The following is a 25,462-nucleotide window of genomic DNA, read 5'->3' on the forward strand; positions in this document are numbered from 1 at the left end:
CACATAAAACACTCAGAAGACTACAGGTAGGTGGAGTCGAATGAAACTAACAATACAGCAGGTGTTCAATTTGATCGTAGTCTAAATAATAATTATAATAGCGGGTTCTTTCACCTAGAAACATGGTAATAAAAACAGAAGTAAAAAGAGAGTACAGGGTTTATAAATCTACAAAACTGGGTTGGATTGATTTAGTTACTTTATGCTGGTCAGTACTGTTATTACTAACTTCAATAAATTAGAGAAAATAATTACCATTCTGTTGCAGACTAATAAGAACGACGTTGGTTTTCAGGTCGTCCTGCTCAGAACTTGATTCTGGTTCTGGAGGCTCAAACACGTCAGGCTGAAAGAGTCCTGTTAAACGGCTTGCCCTGGCGTCCATTGTCCTGGCGTCCATTGTCCTGGTCCCAGGTACTTTGGGAGAGGCGGTGCCTTCCAGCGAGTGGGCGGAGCTTCAGGGGCTTCAGGCGACACGCCCCCTCAGTCTCAGACCATTGAAGACTGCTGATTTTCTCATGATTTCAAACCCTAATTTAACAAATTTGTCGGTGTTTTTTTTCATTCAAATTTGGATGGGTAGTTAACAACCCATACTTCTGTGGTGTGATGAACTTAAAACTCATTTTAATTTCTACTTTACAGCATCTTCTATATGTATACGACCTTGAATTTAATCGACTTGGTTTAAAGTCTTAATTTTTACATCATGGCTCTAAATCATTTCTTATTCTTCTGAGATGTGTTTGAATTATGTATTTAATTTATCTTTATTTGTATTTCCTCCATGTACCATAGGTAATTAGGCATTCACATTTCATTTTCATCATCATTGAAAGAGAAAACACATTAATTAACCATCTTTAATTAATAAAAAAAAGACTTCCTAATTTCTAAAAAATTACTAAAGGTTACATCAGACATTGTTTTTTTATTATTATTACTTGATTACCCACCCTTTCATTCATTCATGCCTCATCTTTGCCAAATACTTCTCTGCCAGAAATACAGGCAGTCAGACTAAAGAAGAATGAACAGTATTGTGACACAATAAAGGTTTTAAAGTGGATTAATTTGATAAGGAAATGTTGTGCTGAGTTTTCATACTGCCGGTGATGAGTGAACCTAAACCTACAAGCACTGTGATTACATCCTAATTGCAGTCCACAGATCATACATTTAGTTGATAAAAGGTGGCCTGCAGGGGTGAAGAGACTGAGTGAAACCACGGTGTCTCAGATTTAATCCCTGCAACAGATAGTGCTGTGTTTTGATAGAAAGAAATTGGGGAAAACATATTTAAACACAAAGAACACCTATGTTAAACTTTGATGTTCATGTCTTAAATACGTGCACACTCATATTCACACATTCTTTACCTGAGCAGACGACCACTTTAGTGTATGAAGTTCAGGAGTAGCTACTCAAAGAAGAGGTGTGCACCCTTGTATCTTCATTTTTTTTGTATTACTATTATCATTAATTTCCCTACAACTGAAAGTTTGAAGACAAGGTTTATACATTTATAGATTTCATTGTGGAATAGAGTCCTAGTTCTATTCGGGAGTGACATCCTTTATGTTGGGAGTGTTGTCACTTTAACTTTATGCTGTGGTGTTGATCGGTTCCCTGCAACCTCTCCACAGAGTGGGGTATGAAGTGGAGGGGGGTGTGTCTGCGTGCAAACCAAATATCCAAAATAAAGATCACGTGTTGGCTCGAGTTTTCTTTTCTTTTCTCGAGAGAGAGAGAGAAACATCGCCCCTCCGCGGAGAAAGGCAGTATGGCAAAAATAACAGCACATCCGGACGAAACCATTCATCCGGCGATGCGGCGATGCGGTCGCAGATTTCCCCCAAATCCGATGAAAATATCGCTAAACCTTTAAATTACTGAATGAATGAAATCGTCGCTTTAACCGACGCGAAATAACGGTTAACATCCCGCCTCGGGAATATTTGTAAAAGCGTCGTACCGACTGTTTTGCTCCCCGTTTACCGAGGAGAAGTGGTGTGTTCCAATAGTATTGAAGGCAAAGCTGAAAAACGGTTTGTTTTCACCGAGACGCGTCGCGGATGTTTGCCGCCGCAGCGCCGCTTCGACAAACGGTTGTAACATTTATTTATTGTTGTTCTTCCCTACCTGCTCGGTTTTCCCGACGGCCATGGCTCTGTGCGGGGGTGTCGGAGCCATGGCTTTACCCAGCGAGCTCATCGTCCACGTATTCTCCTTCCTGTCCGACCGAGACAAGCTCCGGGCCTCGGCCGTGTGCTCCCGGTGGAGGGAGTGCCTCTTCTACCCGGCGCTGTGGACCGAGCTCAGGCTGCGGATAGGCGGCTGCAGCGGCAGCGGCAGCGGCTCCGACGAGACCCCGAGGCTGGAGTTCCTCATGCGGAAGTTTGGCTCTTTCGTGCGGGAGCTGCGGCTGGAGCTCGCGCCGGTGGAGGGCAACCTCAGCCCCGTGAACGGCGACCCGTCGTCCACCCGGACGGACCGGCCTCCCGGTCCCGATAGCGACCCCCAACTGTCGGAGCGATGGAGAGACGCCATGGCCGCCTACCTGGACCAGGTGCTGTGCGTGTTCACCAGCATCCGAAACAACAGGTAACGCACAAATATCACCGGAAAAACATCCCCTTTACGGGGTGTTTGTTTTTATTCAACTGTCGGAGTTCACGTTCCTCCGTCTGCGGCTGTTTTTGTGACGTTTTCACGGTATTTGGTGCGTCGTAGTGAGCTAGCGACCAGCTAGCCGAGCTAGCTATAAACAAACCCCGGGGCATTAGCGGTTACGTAATCGTCAAGTATTTTTTTTTTTTGAAGACGTGATTTTATTTATTTATTTATTTATTTATTTATTTATTTTTAACGCTCCTGTCACCGCTTAAATCGGCACGTGACGACACCACACGGCGTCGAAAGTCGAGTCAAAACGCTCGTGTGCGTTTCTTTTGTCGCCGTCACCGTTTTCTCCGTGACACCGGTCCCTCCATACGACCAGGTACAATGGAGGAGGCGGCAGGAGGCTTTTGTTTGCCCCCCCCCCCTCTCCCTGACATGCTGATATCAGCACTGACACCCGCTTTGACAGTGCAGATATATTGAGCTGTGGTATGTTGCTGCGTGCTGTAGGATATAATCACGTTTAAAACGTGGCATCTTGGATCATCTCCTGCTGTGGAAGCTGCTCTTCTGTAAACAAAACAAAAACAAAACAACAAAAAAAACCTTCTCTCTGCATGTTTGGACTCCTGATTTCAGTCAAACCTTCTACATTATTCTCTACAGTGCTCCGCGGTGTTGAACCAGCACCCATCCAGGTTTTTTTTTTGAACTCCACGGATGGACGTGAACCTGATTCCCGTCTCCATGCTGCAACACTAACCGTGACAAATGAGATTAAATGTGACGTAATCCGATCAATCTGTATGCGTAGTGAATTATCCTGACTATTTAAATGTAGTGTTGGAGAACAGCTGTCGAACCCCCGGATAACGAAGAAATTAAGGTTCAAATCATGTGAACGTTTTCAACCTTAGGATATGGGAACTTTACCAAGTGAATGACTTCTATCGTTTCCTGTCGGTACAAAACATTAAAGTTTGTCGTTTTCGTACTCAGCCGTGAAGATGAGTTTACCACCGATCAGGACAAATCATTTGGCAACTGCCGTATCTAATTTCAGCTCTCGTGTCATCGAGCGATGTTTTTCTTTCAGTTTATGCTTTGAGCCACCTCTGATGATACAGCAGGGAATAGACGAAGCCGGTGTTGGTTTCCGAGGGGCCTAAGTAGTTGCACGAGACTGCTGATACACAGGAAGTCGGTGCACCAAACGCACCGTACGCGTTACCTTGTAAACGGGCCTCCGTCGCGGCCTGTCGGCGACGCTGGCGATCTCCCAGACATCGTTGTCAAAAAAGAAGAGACGGCTTATTTGGAAGAAGGCGTCTGGGTACGCCGTGACCTCTGTGTGTCCCCTGGCTCCATCAACTTTGGAAAGCATCACCTTTTGGCGTAATATAGTCTGCTGCTTGATGTGTGCCAGTCTATTTTGGGTGCCAGGTTATAAAGGGCTCTAGACAGCAGCTTGGCAGCTGTAATTTAGTGCACGATCGAAGGCAGTGTTGCAATATGCCGAGCCAAGACTAAGTTTAAGTGCACAAAATGGCTAAACAACTTTATGAATTGCCTGGATTGAAAAAGCTGAACCCGTAGTCTGTCTGGTGTCGCTTCTGTTTAAAATTGCAGAGCGTTCCTTGTGGGCTGCGTGGGATAAAAACCACCGCACTGCAATAATGTCTTAAACAAATGTTGACAGAACAAAGGGATGACATAGAAACCATAATTGCTCATCTCGTCCGTGAGTCGGGTAATACTGAAAATGATATGTCTATCACCGAATGCTTTTGTTTCTTTTCTTTTTTTTTTAATGTCTTTTCTAACATTGTTTCTCCGTCACTCTCCAGAAACCTGCAGAAGCTGAGTCTGTATGGAGACACCTTTATTCTCCAGCAGGAGGGATTATCCGACAGCACCAACCTGCACCAGATTCACCAGGGGGACAAAAAGATCAATGAGTGAGTCTGAGCTTTGAAGCATGAACACAGTGTTCTTTAGAAGACGGAAAAGGTCGGATTCAGTTGTTGTTTCGATCCCCAAGAAGACATATTTTATACGAGACTGCAACTTCTTTTGGTAACTGATTGAACAAAATCATGTTAATTGTTGTTCTTGATGTTTAGTGCTGAATGTGGGCGTGAATGAGTGTTATTCACAAAAATGGCACCGTTGAAACGGTTTGATGTCTCAGAATTTACCAAAATAAATAAATTTGCCATCATCCGGTTAGAGGACAGGCAGCATCAAACCAACAAACAGCATGTACATTAACATAGCCTGGACTGCTAAGGTGTGGACTCATTGAGCCCCGAAGAGATAGCGACCGTTAGAGATGGAGCTACGAATGAGGATGTCATGCATTATATATATATATATATATATATATATATAAAATCCACTGTGCCGTCTTCTGTCAACATGTCAATTTAGCAGATACTGGAGCAAATCTGAAACTTTTTTCCTCTATGAGTCAAAGAGACAAACTATTCATGAAGATAGTGAAGTGAAGCTAATTCTTTGTCTCTGCTCTCGACAGAATCCAGCAACTGTTCATGGAGTTTGTGTCGAACAGCAGGCAGCTGAGGTGGTTGTCCTGCAGCTTCATGCTGGGTCTGGTGACTCCCTGTTCCTTAGCCTGCCTGTCCAATCCTTCAGCAGAGACCCTGCAGCACCTCAGTTTACTGGACCACCAACTCGGTGTGTACTCGTCCTGTGTATCGCACGCACACGACAGGACTGAATATACGTCTTGCAGGTTTTTACAACGTGTCACCTCTCCTGAATTCCCCTCAGGTCCCCTCATCTCGCCGTCAGAGCTGGATCGTCTCTCTAACCTTCACTCTCTGGCTCTGGATTTCTCCGACTTGACGTCTGAGCTCTGCGGTTTGCTGGCATCTCCGCGGCGAACTCCGTTGCATCGCCTCTCCCTGCTGCTCAACGGCGCCGCCCTGGAGTTCAAACCATTAGAGGGGACAGCGACAGAGGACGACTGGAAGGCACTGGTAACACAGCAATCTGTGATTCCCTGTTTGAATCTAAACGTTTGTTAAAAATGCACTTTTTTGTTGTATATTTTTTGTTCTTACCGTGAACATTTCCAACAACCATCGAAGCAACTCATTCGCCCCGCAGTAAGTCTCCATGTCTGCATCAGTCAAGCTTATCCCAATCCTCCGCAGGTTCGTGTGAGTGCCAACCTGCGTGTGTACATCATGGCCCTGGAGGTCGACAGCTCTGAGCTCCTCAGGGTCCTAAAGCCCAGCCTCCCCCTGGAGCGCCTTCACCTCGACAGTTACAGCACGCTGGTAACCGACGCTGCCGTGGAGCTCATCTCTCAGCAGTACAACAAAACGCTGACTCACTTCCTCCTCCTGAGGGACGGCGCCGACTTCCCTGACCTCAGCGTCAATCGTAACGAAGACCCCTTGGTCCTGTTGGCGTGGAGATGCACTCAGCTGGCTGTACTGGTGATGCATGGTGAGTTCAGCTTGTTGTTTCGGGGATGGAGAGGGGACACGTGGTCTGTGCTGCTGTTGCCCTACGATGGTTTATACTGTACAAGTGGAACACTGGTTATATAGAAAGGGGTCCCGGTATGTTTGGAGGGATCTGACCACACGTAGGTCTGTGCAAATGGCCTCTTTACACAATGTATTGAACGTACTTTTGCTGAATAATCATGAAAGCGGCCAATAGTGATTCTTTTCTAAAGCCTGATGGAAGAACGGCTGAACATTGACATGCTGACTCACTTCCATCGGGGCAGTGCTTTGAGCTGTAAACACACAATTGATGTATCAGTATCTCCCACAGACGGAGAGCAACATTAGCATCCATTTGGAGTCACGTGTCCGGCGACCTGATGAATATCAATCCATCCAACTCTCAACTGAAACGTGGCTTTTTTAGCTGCGAAATGAACCAAAAGCGAGTTGTTAAATTCTGCTGTCTGTTATTTGTCGCTGGGTGTTTTGTGTACAGCGTACACCGATCGAAGCAATTTGATCGGTGCCATGAAAGTATCCAAATTCGGTACCCAGCCCTCCTCCTCTTACATTATATCATGTTAATCTAAACATGTCGACTAGAACAGCTTTAATACTGTGAGATTACCGTTTCCTGCATGTGTCATGAAACAAAGATCCACGATATGGAGAATAGAAGAATACAACAGAAATCCTTTATTATCATTATATTTTCCAAAAATTAGGCGTGCAACTCCAGGTTGATGTCAGAGGTTAAACAGAAAAACACAAATCTTGTATAGAACAAAAAAACAATAAATACATAACGTAAGTGTCTCAAAATGTAAAGTGTCTTAAACTCCAACTCAGGTTAAGATAATAAGGTCCTCACAACATCAGAGATATTGTAAGAGAATGATATTAGTGCACATAAAGAGATTATTTCACATACAATGATTATTATACACTGAGTGATGACTATGAATGAGATTATTGCAATTCATCAGGAGTTCCAATGGCTTTGGGTGAAAAAAGACTCCTCATGAGTCCAGCGGTCCACGTTTTAATCGACCTGTCGGAGGGCGGCGGGTCAAACCGGCGGTGGTCGGGGCGGCGGCAGACTTTTACAGTGTTTGTGGCTCTGGAAAAGGCAGCGGGTGTTGGCGATGTCTCCCAGGGAAGGAAGAGGGCAGCCACCGGTTTTCTGTGCTGTATTTATAACCCTTTAAAGAGCCTTTTTGTCTGCTGAAAACCGCACTGGGAGGCGATACGACAGAATGCTCTCCATCGAGGAGCGGTGAAAGGCCGCCGGCAGCTTTTCATTCAGTCCGTTTTATTGTTGATGCACTCTCAGAAAACACTTATGTTGCTGTGCCTTTTTTTTTTTTTTTTTTTTGACAAAAGCTGAGGTTTTGGCTGACCGGGAGCGACAAAACATTTGGGTTCCCAGGAATTTGAACCCTTTCCCACCCCGTGTCTGTTAATTTGGGCCGTGTCCATGCTTGGCTGTGCTTCCTGAAATCCATAACGAAGTCCTTGATTTTTGTGGTTTTCAGTGTTAAATTGTTTGAACATCACGTCTTCAGATTCCTCCTGGAATGAGTCTGACTGCCGTGCTGCCTGCGGATATAATGATGAGTTAGTGTTCAGGGAGTATCGGGTTTATTGGGAATCAGTGCTCAACGTGAGGATGGAGGAGAGACCGTTTTTTTTAAAACAGATGCCGCTGTGAGCGGGGAGGTGCGGGGCCAGAGAGTTCGCTGATTCCTGTATCTGGGATGATTGTGTTGAACGCTGAGCTATAATCCACGAAGAGCATCCTTGCATTGCTCCCTCTGTCCTCGGTGGCTCAGCGCTCTGGTGATGGAGTCCTCCGTGCACCTGTCAAAGGTGGGAGGGAGGCTGGCTTTGATGTGTTTTAATACCAGGCTCTCGAAGTGTTACAGGTGAGAGTGTGACAGGTCTGCAGACATTTAGACGGTGAGTTGGAGGCTTTTTGTGGACAGGGATGATGGTGACTGATTTATGGCAGGATGGGATGATGATGGCTTGTGCAACGGGCTGGATTAAAGATGTTAGTAAAGACCTGAGAGCGAGTCAGCGCATGCTTTGAGTCCTACTCGAGTTACTCCATCAGGGCCGGCAGCCTTCCTCAAGTTCACCTTCCTAAGCACTCGTCTCACTTCATGTTCCTGAACCGTGAGTATAGATCAGAACGCCATCTCGTCACCACGGCCCTCTCTGGGGGCAAACTTTGACGTTACGTTGACAGCAACGAAGAATCGGAGGAAGTTGAGACTTTTCTCCAAACTGCTGCTTTAAACTAACCGGTTTTTTAATAATTAACACGAGGCCAAAGAGTTGCTGTGTAGTTAGTTGCACCAATAATGTTGTGAAAACCTAAAAACGACCCTGATTGAAGGACTCTATGGCACCAAGTCTATAGAAGGGAAGACTGAAGTGACTAAGAAGGGATCAAATTAAACGTATTTATCTATCCAGCGTGTTCAGGCAGGCAGAGTAGAAATATAAAACCTAGACATGGTGCCGCAGTGTCATTCTTAAAGTAATGAAACGGATTGGTTTTGTAAGACTATTTTACATTGAAGTGGGTGGAGGGAGGCCAATGAGAGGCGGGGGTGTTTCTGAAAGCTAAAGTTCCCGGATGTGCCGCTCTGATCTGTAGAGCGCTGGTGGCAGGTGGAGTCGGTGTGTCCCAGTTCGGCCTTTTTTACTTCTGCTTACTAGTTTTCTGGCGGCCCATCTGAAAATAATACCGTCATTGATGAGAAAATGTATTTGATTGACAGTCCTGTGGTGCTTCACAACAGCTGTTCACAAACCAACAGGTGACGTGGCTGCCGCTCTGTTGTGATGTACTCTGAGCCTCTTGTCGGAGACCGTCAGCAGTTACCTCCATCTACAGATCTTCTGTTTTTGTGTTAAAGCTTGAGCCTCATTACTGTAAATGTACAAGAACATGTTTTTTATTTATTGACTATAAGATGACCAATTGTGTATGGTTTGTGTTTAATGTAAAGCTGTGTAGCACGTTCATGATTAATCCTTTCATGTTTTAAAGATCAGTTGCACCCCCTGACCTGTCTCCGTAGGTTACACTGTGTGGTCCCACAACCTGGTGGCCATCTCTCGACTGAGAGGCTCCAGCCTTCGTGTCCTGACCGTCTCCGAGGAGACCATCGACTTCGACCCGGACCAGTCGGTGTACATGGAGGGAGACCCGGTCCACAACCTGGTCAAGGAGGTGTCACTGGGCCTCGGCCGCGTCTGGCACCCCTGCCTGGATTCCAACCTGGTTCTGTCCGAACCCACCCAGCACTTCCACCGCGAGCTGCACGCCTTCAGCACGGGCATGTAGTTGAAGGGGCCGGCTGACCCGACACATCACAGCCTAAAACTGTGTCAGACCAGGCCAGACCAACCAAGTCCGGGGCAGCTCAGAGCTCTGAACCGGGCCTAAAGCAGACCAAAGTGACAAATCTAAAGTGGTTCTTAAAACACTCTATAAATTGCATTTATGTGAACTGATGTGAGCAGATTGCTTTTATTTTATTTTTATTTTTGTGTTGTTCTTTTCCACAGGGGTTTTAACACACAATCAAGTCCCACTATATTCCGGTAGATCCCCTGTTTTCCTGCTTTGCCTCTTGATTATCTAGTTAGTCAGTAAAACAGATGCAACTTTTTGATGTTTTAAATATTTTTCACAATTAAGAATATTTAATTCAAACTGGATGTTCTAATTAAAAATTAAAATATCCATTCAGTTTGGAGAAATACAACTTGATGATCTGACAACTGGCGATACTTCATACATTTTAATTTGTCTGCTAATTTGGTTCATCGTGCTGCTCTCGAACACCCGCTTGGTCCGGCCTGGTCTGGTCTTGCCCACAAGTATTCCAAGCTCTCTCTCCTACACCTTAATAACCTCCAGAGCCTCTGTATGATGTAACTTTGATTTCTTTTTTTTCTTTGACTGTTTTCCACCCCTCCCTGCTCCGTGTATAATCGTGTTTTTTTTTCTTTTTTTTTCTTCCTGTGTGGTGGTTTCCTTGCCTGTACAGGCTTTGTGTGTATTTAAAAGCAGATATATTATTCTCCTGCTCACAGCCAGAACAAGGACGGGCAGGCGGATTGACTGATGGACCAGTGGGATTTAAGAGAGCACGTGCGTTCGGACTCGAGTTATTAGCTTTAGTCGTTTATTTTCTTTCATTTTCAAACCTTTGCTCTGCGTCCATCTGTCCGTCTGCACCAACGCTAGCAAAAGCAGGAGTTTGCAAACTGATGGATGAATGAATTCCTGGGCGAGACGACCATCGCTGCTGCTTCTGTTGCTCTGCGTGAGCACCTCGTGCACCTCCCACCGGTTGGAGAGCCTTGCCAGCAGGGTGGGAAGCTCCACTGTAAAGCAGCTGATGCGGCCGGTGCTAATCAGTTTGAATGCAGTTTTCAGCTGCAGCCACGTCGGCTCCGTCACTCCCATCGTTGCGAAGAGATCGGCGATTGGAAGCCAGATGGTTTTTATTAAGGGTTGTTGACCGACGGTGTCACTGACAATATTGTTACATTGCTTGTCGCCAACAAAGTTCCCACCCTGATCACTTGTTGGCTTTTTTTGGGGGGAAACCTCAGCAATCAGCAGAAGTAGGAAGCCTGAACTTCTGTCTGACATTCAGAGCCAAACTATAAAATTCAGCCCGTCACGATACGGCAACAGACCACGACTGAGTTTGATCTGTTGTGAACCGGTATCTTTTTCTTTTTCTTTTTTTTTTTTAACTATTTTCAATATTCAGGATGAATATATCTGCCTTTCTGATTACGATCTTTGCTTTCAGAGCCCTTTTGTATTCAACATGTCCCGTTACGTGCTGATATGAAGGCATCAGAAGACCTCAAGTCAAAAAGAAAAAGCAAGCGTGTTTGCGATGATATGAAGGGCTCTGAGATCAAAGACATCTTCAAATAGTCCTGCGTTTCTCCCAATAGAAAAAGGGTGTTTCATTCCATTATGCCATATTTATATCTGTTTTTAGAAAATCTCTGTGTAACTACTTCCATGCTAAAACAACAGCAGTATTCTGTAGGCACAGCTTGCGAGTACGGTGGCAAATACCAAACCCGGGTTGTGCGGTCAGGCCAACAGTACCGTAAGATATGAAACGGCTTTTTCTCTCGGCGGCGCCGTTTTTGTTTTTGGAGGAGAACATTTCACGATTAAGAAAAAGGATGCACTGAATGTAACTTGACTCCTGTTTCTTGTGCTGTTGGTCAGTCCGTCAGCTTCTTGTTCTCACTGTTACAGCCGCGTTGACCGCAGAAAATTCAGGCTGCTGAATAACCGAGTCGGAACGTTGTCGGTCGCGGCTCATTTCTGTGGCGAATAAATTCTTCTGTGTCCGTCTCAGGTAGGCTTTTAACATCACTCTGACCAGGACAGTGGTGGTGATGATGTCGCGTAGGATGTGTGAAACAATCAGTTAATGTGATACTTTTATTTCGGGGTTTTTTTCCCTCTTTGAGTCACAGTTGCCTTGGAAACAGCCCCTTTGTTTTCCTGGATACAGTTGTTTTTGATGATGTTGTTTATCTTGCCATCTGATAAACCCTCGCTCCGCCTCGGCTGGAGGGTCAGCGAACCTAATCATACATTTGTTTTCAAAGATTAAGGTTGGTGAAGACTAAAGAATGGCAAAAAAAAACAAACAAGCTGCTCATTGCACATGTTTTATATCTGTGGCTGTGCAGCGGGAGAAAATCTATGCTGCCGATAGAGGACCTGCAGGGCCTAATTAATGTCTCGACTGATGCTCGTCAGTTTTCTGGGGCTGAACTGATTTTCTGCCTCGGCACAGTGAATCTCGTCCGGCTGAGCTTGTTCTTCGATATTCATTCCTGAAGGCTCGACTTTGATTAAATCCCAGAGTGAATGCCTTTTTTGTTCCGATAAATTAAAACAAAAGTGTTTCGGGCTCCGAGGAAGTGCAAGCACGCCGCGTTCAAGGCTCGAGCCGGACGCCGTAGACCAAATAGCTTGTGCTCCAGACAAATATTTGCATCAGTGGTTGATAACTGGGCCCCGTGTGGTCACATGTGACGCGCCAGTGTCGCAACCGCTGAGTGGTTTTGACGAGCTGGTGTCTTATTGAGGTATTTCCTGAGCTGAGTTTGGGATTTTAACAGTTAGAGCACTGAACTTTCCCTGTCGGAAAGGTTATCCTCCCAAATAGCTTCAGCTCTTCTTGTTGGAGACACCTCGGACGTGTAGAGGTCGGGACAATGGCGAGCGGACTGTGGAGGTCCATATCAAGGTCTATAGTTTACAAAGTTGACCTTCTTTCTCCTGATATGGAACCAGCGTCTTGCCGTGTGTGAGCACTTTGCCATCTTCAGAAGAAATTGGTCTGAGCGACGGGCGCCGTGGTTACCAAATGTTTGCTCGTCCGTGAAGGGACCTTGATGGTTTTCAGCCCCGATAATCTCTCGAGTCCTTGGTTCATATCTCAGGATAAATGCACTTTGGCACCAAGAGTTACTTTTTAAAGGCTGTCTGCGGCTGTATATCGCGCTGTACACTCAAAGGGGATAGAAACACCAACGTGACACATTCAGACCAAAATATGTTGGTTTTTATCTTCTCTTCCTTCTTCAATTCTTCTCGGTTTTTTTCCTCTTTTTAAAGAGCTCATTTTATGCGAGACGTTTCAGCTGTTAGAGGTTTGCAGTGTGTAGAAGATATCAGTCGGGTAAGAAAAATCCTTTTTTGATATTTTTTTTTGTTGAATGTAAAATCAAACTCTTTTATTTTTTTTTTTTTTTTTTTAAAGCGGCTCATTTTACTGGCTCCAATCCCACTTCTTAATCTGTCTCCTTTGCTTCTCAGATCTCTGGAGGGTTGGCGCTGCACTACAACTTAGATTTGGCCCTTGTGGCGGAGAATATAATGAGAGGCTGTGGTTTTTACTCGATGTAGTCAGCTGGAGCAGAATAACAGTTTGATTTAGCCAGAATATTCCCCATAAAAATAATGTAGAAAAAGTGCTGTTCCAGTCACAGAGTTCCCTCGCAGACAGTTTTAGGAATATTTAGATGGAAGCACCTGAACGGTAAATTTACAGTGAAGGCAGCATGAGGAGATTTCTTGATTTGTCCTTACAAGGAGAGCGGAGGTAAGACGAAGTAAGACAGCGCTGACAGGCAAATTACTTCAGACACGGTCACAGTATAGCACAGCATTTAAAAAAAAAAAACACACAAAAAAAATAAACGACCTGTCCCTGATCCCCGTGTGTCCTCGCCAGTAGCTAAATATCGAGCCGTCTTGTGCCTGAAAGCCTTGTTCTCACTCGATTTCCAAACCTCAGCTCTCCTCAAGTTTCCAGCTTCGTGTTCGGTGTTAGTTGTCGCTGTGATCGTTAGTTCACCCTTTAAAGGATTAGTTCACCCTTTAAAGGAAGCGGCGTTACGATGCCGCAGTCACTAGATGTTGTCGTTTCTCTCTCGGAGCGAACCTGTAGTTTTCCTGTGTGAGTCACATGTTGTCCACCATGCAGCCCTCACACACTTTGTGTGTGTGTGTGTGTGTGTGTGTGTGTGTGTGTGTGTGTGTCTTATCACTTCTACTGCAGCAGGAAACAGGAACGGAAGTCGTTCGTTCTCAGGGTACAATTGTTTTTTGAGGAGGGGGAGGGGGAGGAGGAGGAGGATGGAGGGTAACAATAGCTCCGGCCTCCCGCTCAATCACATGAACATTAGAGTCACTGGATCTGTTCTCCTCCCTCGATGGGTTCGAAGCTGCCAAAGACAAGAGTGGAACAAACTTAACCCAGACACATGTCTATCTGAAGTGCCCTCACACTCACACTCACACACACACACACACACACACACTCTCGCGCACACACACACACACACACACACACACACACACACACACACACACACACACACACACACTGGCAGGAGGCTGGTCCAGTTTTCTTTCCTCCTCAAGTACTTTCTGTTCTGACATTTCTCTGCTCTTCATTTTCTTCCAGTCAACTCTGGAAACAACATTCAGCTGTTTTGTGTCCAAACTACGTCCTTGCGACACTTTGGACGATACTGTGCTGGACCCGAGGGACCGTCGGCGTGTGGTGGGAGCGAATATAAACGGGATTATGTGTTTTTGCAAGGCATCATGGGACTTTAATCTAACTTTACTTGATGAGGGTTTTGCGACAGTGTTGCACATCGAACTCTTCCCTCCGGATCGCGCTCAGGGTCAACGGTGCTTGTTGCTGATAGGTCGCAGATCAAAGTCGGTCCAGTGCAGCACGGTTATCTCGTTGCACAACTCGCCTGCTTCTTCTTCTCTCTTTCCTCCCCGTCACCTGTTTCACTGTGAGGAGCGAGTGAATGTAAAAACTTAAGGAGGACGAAGAGCTCCCATGAAATGCTTCCGCTCGTTATTTCCTGGTAGATAGCAGCTCCCCCAGCCAGGACAAAGGCCCGTGTGTGTGTTGTGCTGTGTTGTGTTGTGTTGTGTTGTGTTGTGCTGTGTTGTGCTGTGTTGTGTTGTACAGCCGAGGTCAAATCTGATGGGGAGAGTTCAGTCCTTTTGGAGCTGTAAAGTGATTCGCTGCTCGGGACGGGACGTCTGACTGGCAAACAGTTTACTTACATGGTTACAACGTCTGCATGAGAATTAGACTCTAAATACAGATATGCTATATATATATATTTTTTTTACTTTTGAATAGTGTGTTGTTTAGAAGGGTTCTGGAGACGCAGTCCCACCGGACCAGCAGCCGGTGGAGGTGTGACACCGTTCAGAAGCGCAGACTGCGCTTCAATACGAGGACCAACAACTCTTTCCATGAAATGAGTCGGTTTCACACGTGAACTAGGTCACGGTGCGGTCAAGAGGGAGTCGGGTCGGCATATTTAGGACACGCGGAGGCCGCAGTATGTGTTACTATGGTTACACAGGAGTCCGGGCTGGGCTGATTTACGCTTGTCTATGCGATTACTGTGTAAACACACACAGACTGATTGAGCCTTATTTTTAATGCCATAAAGATGAGAGGTGTGAAGGCTGCGCAGGGCGACGTCGCTTATTCAGGAGACCATTACCAGCAGTTACTGTACATTCAAGTGGTTCAAGCTGCCCTGTTGACCTTTTTATGGTTTTATTTATTTCTTCTTTTTTTTTTTTCCCTGTGCTCTTCATGTGCGTTCATAGAGTAATGCTGGAGGATGGCGGGGCCGCCGGGGCCTGATAGAGTTACTGAATCCACAGAGCTGGCCTCTATACGGTCCGTCTGAGCAGAATGAGAAAAAAAACAACTCGTGATCGCAGAGCTGTAAATACACGGTATATCTGTCTCGTCACGCCCGATATACAAAGAGCTGGGTTTGACACTTCTGTGCTAAAACATAACAGCCAATACTAAACCATTGACGTGGACCTGTTTGTGTGTGTGTGTGTGTGTTATTTTAGTACCAAAGCAGCAGACTGTGTCAAACCTGCATCACACAGGCTCAGAGCCGCAGGCAGACACTCGTCAGACATCACTAGGTTTCATTTCCACTCTGATTGTCGCTCAGACTCGACGCCAGCCGGAGAGTTTGTGGTGACGACGCTCAGGATGTTTTGAAATGTTGTGGAGAGTAAACTTCAGACTATCGGTAGAGGAGAGGTGGTGAGACGGTCCTGGTCCTAAAGCCTTCCCTGAAAGGCATTGAAGGATTAACCGCAGGAGAGTTTCTTCATCGCAAACTTCCACTTGTTTTATTGTTTTATCTAAATGCTACAAAGCACAGACTACTACAAGTAAGGCCGAACGAGCTCAGAGAGCCGGACTCACGCAGGAATGTGACAAATCTGATTAACGTCCTGATGTGTTTCAGTAACTTGGAGGAAAACACTGGAGGTGCGTTTGCACTGGTATAAAGCTCAGTCCTGTGTAACAGACGTAGGAGGTTCTCTCACGCGGCCGCCAGCAGTCAGACACACCGAGAGGACGTTTGGACGCTCCGGTTCCCAGTTTCACGCTTAAAAAAAAAAAAGAAAACGGGTTTTCCAGCCAGCTTATGGTGACGATTTCAGCATGAGTGGGATGTTTTAAAGGGTTTCATCGTATACTTGCTACTATGTAGTTCTTGAGAAGAAAAACAACAAAATGGCACTGATAGCATAACGCCTGGCCAAATCCTGTCAGTCGCTGCGGTGCGTGTTGAGATCCGCGCAGCGCCCGGCGATATCAAGGAACTCATAGATATTCATGCTCGGTGTCGGCCAACTATCTTCATTTAGATCTCAGCTACTGTGGCTCTGATGTTTCTGGCTGGTAAACAAAGTCTTTCTTGTCAAGTCTGGAGAGCCAAACCTCCTAATTAGCCAGGCAGGCAGGCCTGCTGCCCAGTCCAGCATCACAACTATGCAAGAGGAATGCATATAATCCACACGCTCTTATTTTCTTCTGTTTTTATATTTTTTTTTATTTTGTTTTTTTTCTCTCACTGTCACACAGTAGAAATGAAGATGTAAACTAATAAGAACTTGCAATGACAATACTTGGCCTTATGATGATTTATGAAATCGTATTATTTTTAGTTTTAATATCTTTTGATTCTGGTCAGCCAGCCCAGCGACAGCAGCGGTGACGGCGGGCGGACTCTTGGTCTCTGTGAGACTGGCTAGACGGCCCCAGTTTTATCGTGGTACGAATGTTGTGCATTTGTTTAAAATCAGGACAGTTTGCAATAACAGCAGTCTTACTAGTGGCCAGAAAATAAAAAAAAAGGGGGCACAAGCAGTGCTGACAGCGCCCAGCTGCGTCTTTAGAAAACCATAGAGGAAGAAATACGAACTATATAAATAGATATATAAACTCACACAGTGCATATTTGTATAGGTATCGACAATGCATTACCGTGGTATACTCTTATGCAACACATGTCCGGGTTCAATTTATGAACATGAAGTATATTATAAAAAAAAAAAAAAAAAAAATCACACAGACTTTGTAAAGCAAAAGCTACGTTGTGTGTTTTTTGGAGAAATGGTTTCACCATCCTTAATGTTGAATATTCTGAGCGTAACGTTCTCTGTGTGATTGTGTTTGTTAAAGTGAGCACATAGCACCGGATTTTACCTTCTTTCTGTAAGCAGGGAACCGGACGGGGCCCGAAAACACAGCCGGACAGATTCCTCTCAAACACACCGGATCATGATGAAGCTTTTTTTTTATTTTAGATCCAATCTGTACAAAAGGTTTCTACATTTCAACTCATCTGGATCATACGAGCAGGTTACAAACCGAAGACGTGGTTACTCAACAGCACAGATTAGGACTCTTTTAAGGAGCTCCGCCGCTGGTGTCTCCACATGAACCCGGTTACCACCACAACCGTCTAAATCTGTGATGTGAAATCTCGCCGGCTGTGTTTTCGGGTCGGTCTGCAGGCAGAGTCTCTCCAGCTGAGAGGACAGATTTTTAACCGTTGAGACCGGTGTTGATCCGTGGTTCTGCTGTGGAGAGGCGGGAGGACGTGTCACAAACCTCCACGTAAAACCTCTTAACTGACAGACGGCGAACACTCGAGGGGTCAAACCTGCCGAATGTTGATTTGAATTAATGTTGAATGAATGCTTCTCTTCTTTTAGTCAGTGAATTAAAAAAAACATTAAAAAGTCACTCCTGTCAAGTGTTTTGGTTTTTTTTTAACTTCGGTTTTAAATAGTTGGGGAATATAGAGACACAATTCCTAGGATTCATAAGTTATTCCATTTTTATTTTTTTTTTATTAAAGCTGTGATGGATGTATTTGTTCTTTTGCTCCACAATCTCACAACGAAGCCACGACCACAACGGTGAGATACAAACCAACTACAGAAGCGTTGAGGGTCTCTTCCAGTCAGGAGACACGTGTCTCTGCATATATACTAGTTATTATTTATGTAAAATAAATTGAAAATATGCAGCAGTTTGTCAACCAAACAGTCAACACTTTGTGGATCACTCAGCTGGCGTCTGACTTGAGTTTTCTCACCTGACTGCTTTACAGCTGGCTTCAAACAGGAAGTCGGACTAAATGTCATTTCATGACCGTGAAGCCCAAATCAAAATTATTTTTGTTCACTTGTTATGAATTAATTCAAGTTTGTGGTTGCTTGGCAATTATACAATAAACAGACCATAAGCAATGTATTAATGCTTGAAAAATGGGGTAAAAACATGAAAGATGCACGTTGATGCATGCAAAAGCCACTCCTAAAACCAGTGTAACCATGGTAACACTTTTTTTTTATTATTATTATAAGAAGTAGGCGTCAAGGCTTTTGCCAAAAACACTTTAACAACACCTCCACGATCATCATGATGTTTTTGTACGGTTGTAGATGAATCACACAAGAAAGTCTGCTCACAGTAAAGTGGACATCAAAACGCTATTTAATAGACGCGCAATAAAACAGAGAGAACTGGATTTTACATGCAAGATTTTTTTTTTTGATCGTGTAAGTTATTGTATCGTGTATTGATGAAACAGCAGGAAACCAGCAGCACCACATGCCGACAGTGAGCCAGGAAATCAACTGCAGTTCGGTGCTCGGTTTCCACTTTGATATGCAGAAACTGCAGGTTTTATTCTCAATGTCAGACTCAGGATTCACACCGGCGTTCACGGCACAATGCAGCTCGTGATAACAGAGAAAAAGAGACAGACGGGCGTCAAGAGAGCTAAAAACAAATGAGCACTTTCTTCTGCAATTTCAAGATTGTAGATATACATAAATTCAAATTTTAAAATTAATTATTGTAATGTTCTTAGCTTCAAAAGTAAAGTCTCCGTCTAGTTATGGAGCTCTTAATTTCTATGGATCTTGACATCTCGGGACTTCCAGAAATGTTGGGTCCCTTGACGACATTTCAATGTGTACAAGTATTTTGCATCAAATTATTTTTTTATTTTTTTTATGCGCTTTTATGACATTAGATAAGAGGTGCTTTGTTTCCTTTTAGTTTTCGAAAAAATACTCTGAAACAAACCCCCTCTTTTCATGTGGGTGTAAAGATTAAAACAAGTCACATGCACCTTCAGCTGAAATAGCACATCACAGCTTATTTTGGTCTTCTTCAATTAAATGAGAAAATTGTTCATAATATTCAGTGAACAGTGAGGAAACTTAAAGTTAATTATGGCATTTTAATCTGTTTTAGCTATTCCTTTTAGTATGTCACAAGATACCAGAATGTGTTAAACCTTCAGTTGATTATTAAAATAAAATAATTGCAGATGTGTTTATAATGAAGATAATTGTTGTTTCCAGCACCGACAGTTTCTCTACATTCACTTGACTACATACAAATTAGGAATAATAACTTAATAAAATACAACTTAACAACAAATGAGACCGAAATGACACTTACAACATTATCATTATTTTTTTTTTTTTTTTACTATTAATCAAACTATGTAACTAGAAATGGTCGCAGTTGTCCATTTACCTGGTTGGTAATCCATCCTCGTAGAAAACTGACATCCATTTCTGCCCTACGACAATCTCGCTGTTGAACAGCAGATGGCGGCAGTGCGTCGCATTCCAACTGCTTTTATATACAAGACGAAGAAGAAGAAGAAGAAGAAGAAGAAGAAGAAGAAGGCCCGAGCGGATGTAGAAGAAGAAGAACACGTGATTGGCGCTAACTGGAAGCAAGATGGCGGTGGTGGTGCGGAGTCTGCAAGACCAGCTCGAAAAAGCCAAAGAAAGCTTAAAAAATGTGGACGATAATATTCGTAAATTGACCGGACGTGATCCTAATGAATCAAGGTAAGAGCTTCGCATAGTTATCTGTCTTTTTTTCGGGTGTATTTTCTTGCGATGAGATCGGCGGCTCGCTTTAGCATCCACGCGCCGTGTGCTAGGTTAGCACGAGTCGGGTTCAGCAGCGCGAGGCGGCTCCACGGAACAAACACGTCATCTTCACCTGGTGGAGGTGTTGGGTCGACTTCATTTACTCCTGCGTTGACTTGGTTTATTTATTGTCATGTTTTTTCCTCCTCCTCCTCCAGACCGGGTCAGATCCGTCGGCTCAGCGGCCCCATGGCGGGCCTCGGCGGAGGTAGAGGCAGAGGAGTCAACCTGCTCAGGTATGGGAAAATAAACAACACAAAACAACAACAACAACAACAAAAACACGCTTTTCACGTTCAGTCCCGCTCTGAAGGACGCAGCAGGTCGTCTGCAGTCATCACACGGTCCGATGTTGACTGTGAATGACTAATAAAACTATTATGAGTCCGTGTCGTTTTTCTACGTGATTTAAAAAGTTGAGGGATTAATAAATGTTGTGTTTTCAGTTTCTGGGTGTTGTTGGGTTTTTTTTTTTTTGCATTTTTCCTCCTTTTGACTCGTTTTTCGCTGCACCAGGAAGTCCTGCGTCGCTATGGAAACGACACACTCCTTTGTAGACGGAGGGAGAACTCAAAAACACGTATTGTGCAATAATTCACAGTTGTATTGTTTTAGGTTATAAAAGATGTGAAAACAGGAGATGAATTTCTGTGAATAATTTGTGTTGAATGTTTGACTGTTGATCCAGTTGTGCCGAGGACGGCAAGATTTTTCTTTTCTTTTCCAGAATCCGGATTGTGAAATTTTATATAATGCGAGTACAAGAATGTGATTTTAAAGAAATATCACTGTTTTAAACTTTGATTTGTTTTTTTAATGACAGAAGCGTTCTGTGCAAATGATGAGTTCAAATCCTGTCAAATAGTTTGTACAAAAATAGAAAGTCCGTCCCGGTTGGCAGGTCGCTGACAGGACTGAGATAAAGTAACCGGCTGATGAATGTAAAACGCACTTCATGTCTCGTTGCCGAATGACACATTTTAGTGATTTGGGCAATTGTGAATTTGAAATAAAACAACCGGCCTCTTTTATGAACGTGTTCGTTAAAATATGATATTAAGTCAGTTTCTGTTCTTTCTCAGGCGTAGTCTCTCCGACATGGGAAGCGGCGGCCCCCCTGCCAAGCAGAGAGACATTGAAGGAGCCCTGCTGAGGTGAGATCTGGATTCTCCAAATGCATTCGATTTACATCTAATTTCCCCCCCCAAAAAAACAGATTTTTGATTCGGAGTCTTTGCGCCACAATTGTTTTAAATTGAATGTGTGCAGTGGAGATTAAAGCTGTTTTATTTTTTTTTTATAATCTGACATTGCTTCATGCTACAGAGCCAGAAAACATGGTGGTTTTATCTTCTGTGGTTTCTGTTGTATGCAGATCACATCCCGGTTTATAATCGAGTCGCTTAGATATTCTACTTTCTGTCAGATTCGAAAGCATCGGCTGCTTCATATGTTGATGTGTTGTTTGTGCAGGCTGGCCGGGGACCAGAGGGCCAGGAGAGACTCGCGTCACGACAGCGACGCCGAGGATGACGACGATGTCAAAAAGGTGAGAAGACGGCGTGTCTGGTCTGAAAAGCGTTGTGGTGCTGGTCATACGTGAACCCTGTGAGGGGCACCTGTACTGGATATATTAATGGGCGTGGCCACAGGAATCAACATGTCTGATTGCTTTGTTTTTTACATTTTGTCCTGCGTTGGTGCATATAAATATATTATAATTTTGCCCCCCGATGTTTGTAATTTGACATCAGAATTGCATGCTGGGTAATCCGTTTTGAAAGCAGGCTGACGGGAAGCTCAGATAGTTATTATGCGTGTCACACCTGGACTGTCGTCATTCGCTGTCACGCAGCTGAGACCTGCTGTGTTTTGGTGAAAGACGAACGTCCTTTTTAAACGGATGCTCCTCGTGTTTTCTCCTCCTTCAGCCGGCGTTGCAGTCGTCTGTTGTAGCTACCTCCAAGGAGAGAACACGCCGAGATCTCATTCAAGATCAGACCATGGACGAGAAGGGCAAACAGAGGTAGGCCGACGCAAGCCTCGAGTACATGTCATCAACGTGGATAATGAGAATGAAATAAATAATGATTTCATCTGTAAAATACATGTAAGAAAAGGGACAATATTAATCATTCAACCAACGAGACTTGCAGGTGTCTGATGGGTGTTTGTTTTATGAATCAGGAATCGGCGCATGTTCGGCCTGCTGATGGGGACGCTGCAGAAATTCAAGCAGGAGTCCAACGTCTCTACAGAGAAGGTGAGGAAACGGATCCTGTTTATTAGGTTGCTGTTGAGCTGACTGTCGCAGGAAAAACTGATGCGCTCAAATTTTGCCTTGTGACACAATACGCTTTTTATTTTTTAGAAATTACAAGTTATGGACTTCATTGGAGCCTGAATGAGAATCTGTTAGAAAAACATTAAATCCGGAGGCTGATGCAAAAGGATTCATAATGAGCTGCACTGTTGTATTACAGTCGTGTTTCTCTTTTTGTTTCTTCTGACTCTTTGATTTTGTTATTCGCCTCGCAGCAAAAGAGACGTACAGAGATCGAGCAGAAGCTCGAGGTTCAGGCTGAGGCTGAGAAAAAGAAGGTGGAGAGTGAGAAGAGGGAGCTGTTTGAGGAGAGGAGAGCCAAGCAGACCGAGCTGAGACTGCTGGAGCAGAAAGTGGAATTAGCTCAACTGGTACGAGAGTCTTGTTTGACACATTTTGAAACTCGGACTCGTTGGAAAACGTTCTCTGTGATGTTTTTTTTATGAAATTAGACTTTTAATGATGTCATTTTTCACACTGCTTACAACTGACAGACTGCAGTTCAGTGGAGCTTCGTGTCTGTCATCAATGCTTTAATCTCAAACCAGAAAAATGATCTTACTACGAGCTCCATCTAGAATCTGCTCTCTTCAGTTAGTTGTGCAATATATTGTTCATCAGCAGACACTTTTTAAAATGTTATTAATCATTTCCAGCACTTGAGAAAAAGATGAACAGTAAGAAGTCTGCATGAACATTTCTAACACACTTTGTCTTTTTCTGTTTCCTCCATCTGCAGCAAGAGGAGTGGACCAGCCACAACAATCGCCTGGTAAAATACATTCGCACCAAGACGAAGCCTCACATCTTCTACCTGCCTGGAAAAATGTGCTCCGCTACACAGAAACTCCTCAATGACTCCACCAATAAACTAAATGGTCAGTCGGGTTCTTATTTTGGAAATGCACGACTACCCGAGCTGTGTTTGTCGATCACTCTGTAACCGCTGACTCTGGTTTTCTCTGGGCAGCTGTGTTCGAGGAGAGGTGTGAGGCTTTTGCCGAACACCTCAGCAAGATGGAGTCGCGCCCCCGGCGACAGCCGAACCGCGAGCAGGACGGCAACACAGCGGCAACAGGGACGGACCACCCGGCGGAGGGTAAGCCAGCAGGTCAGGCAGTCAAGCTGACAGGTAATAAGGCCAATGTAGTGATAGATGAGGAGGAAGATGAGGAGGAGGAGGAGGAGGAAAGGGAAAAAGAGAGAGCTAGAAAGGTGACCGAGAGGGAGGAAGGGGAGGAGAAGGAGGAACTGTTGAAGAAGGAGGATGAAGGGATGGAGCTGAGTGAGGAGGGAGGTGAGGAGAGGAAAGGGGGAGAGGACCGGAAAGAGAAGGGAGGCAAGGAGGCGAGTCCGGGGTCAGGGGAGATGGAGGTGGAGCAGGGGGTGGAGAAGGAGGAGGACAGGGGGAAGGAGAAAGAGAAGGAGGACAGGGGGAAGGAGAAAGAGAAGGAGGACAGGGGGAAGGAGAAAGAGAAGGAGGACAGGGGGAAGGAGAAGGAAGACAGGGGGAAGGGGAAGGAGAAGGAGAAGGAGGGAGAAGCAGACAGGAAGCAGGGGCTCACAGACCTCCAGGACGTAAAAGCCGAGGACACCTTGTCCTCCGAACCGACCGTAAGCAGCCAAGAAACGCCAAGCAGCAGTCATCAGCCCCAGCCGGTCCACGCTGCAGGAGAACCAGGAGTAAAGTCCCCGGGGACCCATGGGGCCTCGCCAGCCCCTCAACCCCACACAGCCTCCACGATGCCTGAGCAGGATGTCACCATCCCTGGATTTAAGGTTCAGGACTTCACAGTGGAGAACCAGGCGGTGGAGGCGAAGTCAGGCGAAGAAGCCCCACAGAAGCTGCCTGATTCCCAGGAGGCCCCGATCATCCCGCCCGCCAAGGAGGGCGAGGACGGCGCCCGGGGGAGGAAGAAGGCAAAGGAACCGAAGAAAGGCCGCAGTCGCAGCAAAAGCTCCTCCTCTTCCTCCTCCGGATCGTCCTCCAGCGGAAGTTCCTCTTCCTCCTCCGGATCCAGCTCTTCCTCATCCTCATCCTCCTCGTCCTCCTCTTCCAGCAGCCGGAGTCGCAGCCGGGACAGCGGCAAGCGCAAGAGGAGGCCGTCGGACCGAGGCAGGGACAGGAAGAAGGGAGAAGAGAGAAGTCACCGCAAGAGAGGCGGGAGTAGCGGAGGAGGGAGGGACTCGAAGGGATCCAAGGAGAGGAGGAAGAGGAGGAGCGAGGAAGGGAGGGGCAGGTCGTCCCGCAGCGATAGGGAGCATAAAGATAGAGACAGGAAGGACAAGAGACGCTGACCTGGTTCAGATTCAGATTGTGGGAAAACAAGCCTCCGACTATTTACTACATGAACTTCCTGACGGTTTTTAAATATTATTTCTCCTTAAAACACCAAATTTGACACCCGGGCTCATTGAAGTTTTAATATCAGACGGCTTCTCTGTGTCCAAATTGATCGAAACAGTCGACGACTGGTTATTTTTCTGTCCTTGTACTCGTTAAAACAAACAGGCCGTCAGTTTTATAGTTTCTAATTGGACGCATCACTAAACAGGTCAGATAGGAGAGGCGTTGTTTTAGTCCCGTTAGCCGACGTCCAGATGACTCGTCCTCGGTCTGAGATTTGCTTTTTGGAAAAAGGTCGTCGTGACACGAAGACGATGAAGTGGTGTTGAATGTTTTCTTTCTGTTGTTCATCGTAATCATAACGCTGGGCATCACGTACGTATCATTCACGTACACCAGTTGTGACAACGCTGTTCATTTCCACTTATTTCCACAGTCAATGTCAAGTGTGATCTTTTTTTTTTTTTTGTACTGACTGATAATCTGCTTCAAATTAAAGGTGAGGTATTAGTGGAAATGTACCGTGTGGTATTTTGTTTTTAAATTGTTGTCAGCAAATTATTCACTTACTATTTTCCATCAGCCGTTTTCTTTTAAATGTCAAACTGTAAAAACACAAAGTTCCCATTGTTCAAAATGTTTCATTTGAAAAGCTGAAACATGAAAACTGATTCAAATGTCAAGATAATTGATCAGTTCAACATCAAACACGATCAGTGACCCAAAAAAAAAATCAAATTAAGAATTTTTGAAACTTGTTTGAAATTAGGACTGCGATA

At 44.9% G+C, this 25,462-nt stretch overlaps 2 protein-coding genes across 2 annotated transcripts; both read left to right on the forward strand.

Annotated features, from left to right (window-relative positions):
- Positions 1–1,946: 1,946 nt before the first annotated feature.
- LOC138212542 (F-box only protein 33) lies at positions 1,947–17,800 on the forward strand. The gene is made up of 6 exons (XM_069172965.1): positions 1,947–2,604; positions 4,470–4,580; positions 5,159–5,319; positions 5,416–5,624; positions 5,802–6,099; positions 9,200–17,800. The coding sequence occupies exons 1-6, from the start codon at positions 2,165–2,167 to the stop codon at positions 9,463–9,465; spliced, it is 1,485 nt and encodes a 494-aa protein (XP_069029066.1). The 5' UTR covers positions 1,947–2,164; the 3' UTR covers positions 9,466–17,800.
- Positions 17,801–19,752: 1,952 nt separating this feature from the next.
- On the forward strand, positions 19,753–25,200 carry pnn (pinin, desmosome associated protein). The gene is made up of 9 exons (XM_069172964.1): positions 19,753–19,929; positions 20,172–20,249; positions 21,096–21,167; positions 21,487–21,562; positions 21,945–22,039; positions 22,201–22,276; positions 22,552–22,707; positions 23,076–23,214; positions 23,307–25,200. The coding sequence occupies exons 1-9, from the start codon at positions 19,817–19,819 to the stop codon at positions 24,632–24,634; spliced, it is 2,133 nt and encodes a 710-aa protein (XP_069029065.1). The 5' UTR covers positions 19,753–19,816; the 3' UTR covers positions 24,635–25,200.
- The last annotated feature ends 262 nt before the right edge of the window (positions 25,201–25,462 follow it).

The sequence above is a fragment of the Embiotoca jacksoni genome, unplaced genomic scaffold (assembly GCF_022577435.1).
Source record: "Embiotoca jacksoni isolate LCO1_2020_lvr unplaced genomic scaffold, fEmbJac1.0.p SCAF_57, whole genome shotgun sequence".
NCBI lineage: Eukaryota > Metazoa > Chordata > Actinopteri > Embiotocidae > Embiotoca > Embiotoca jacksoni.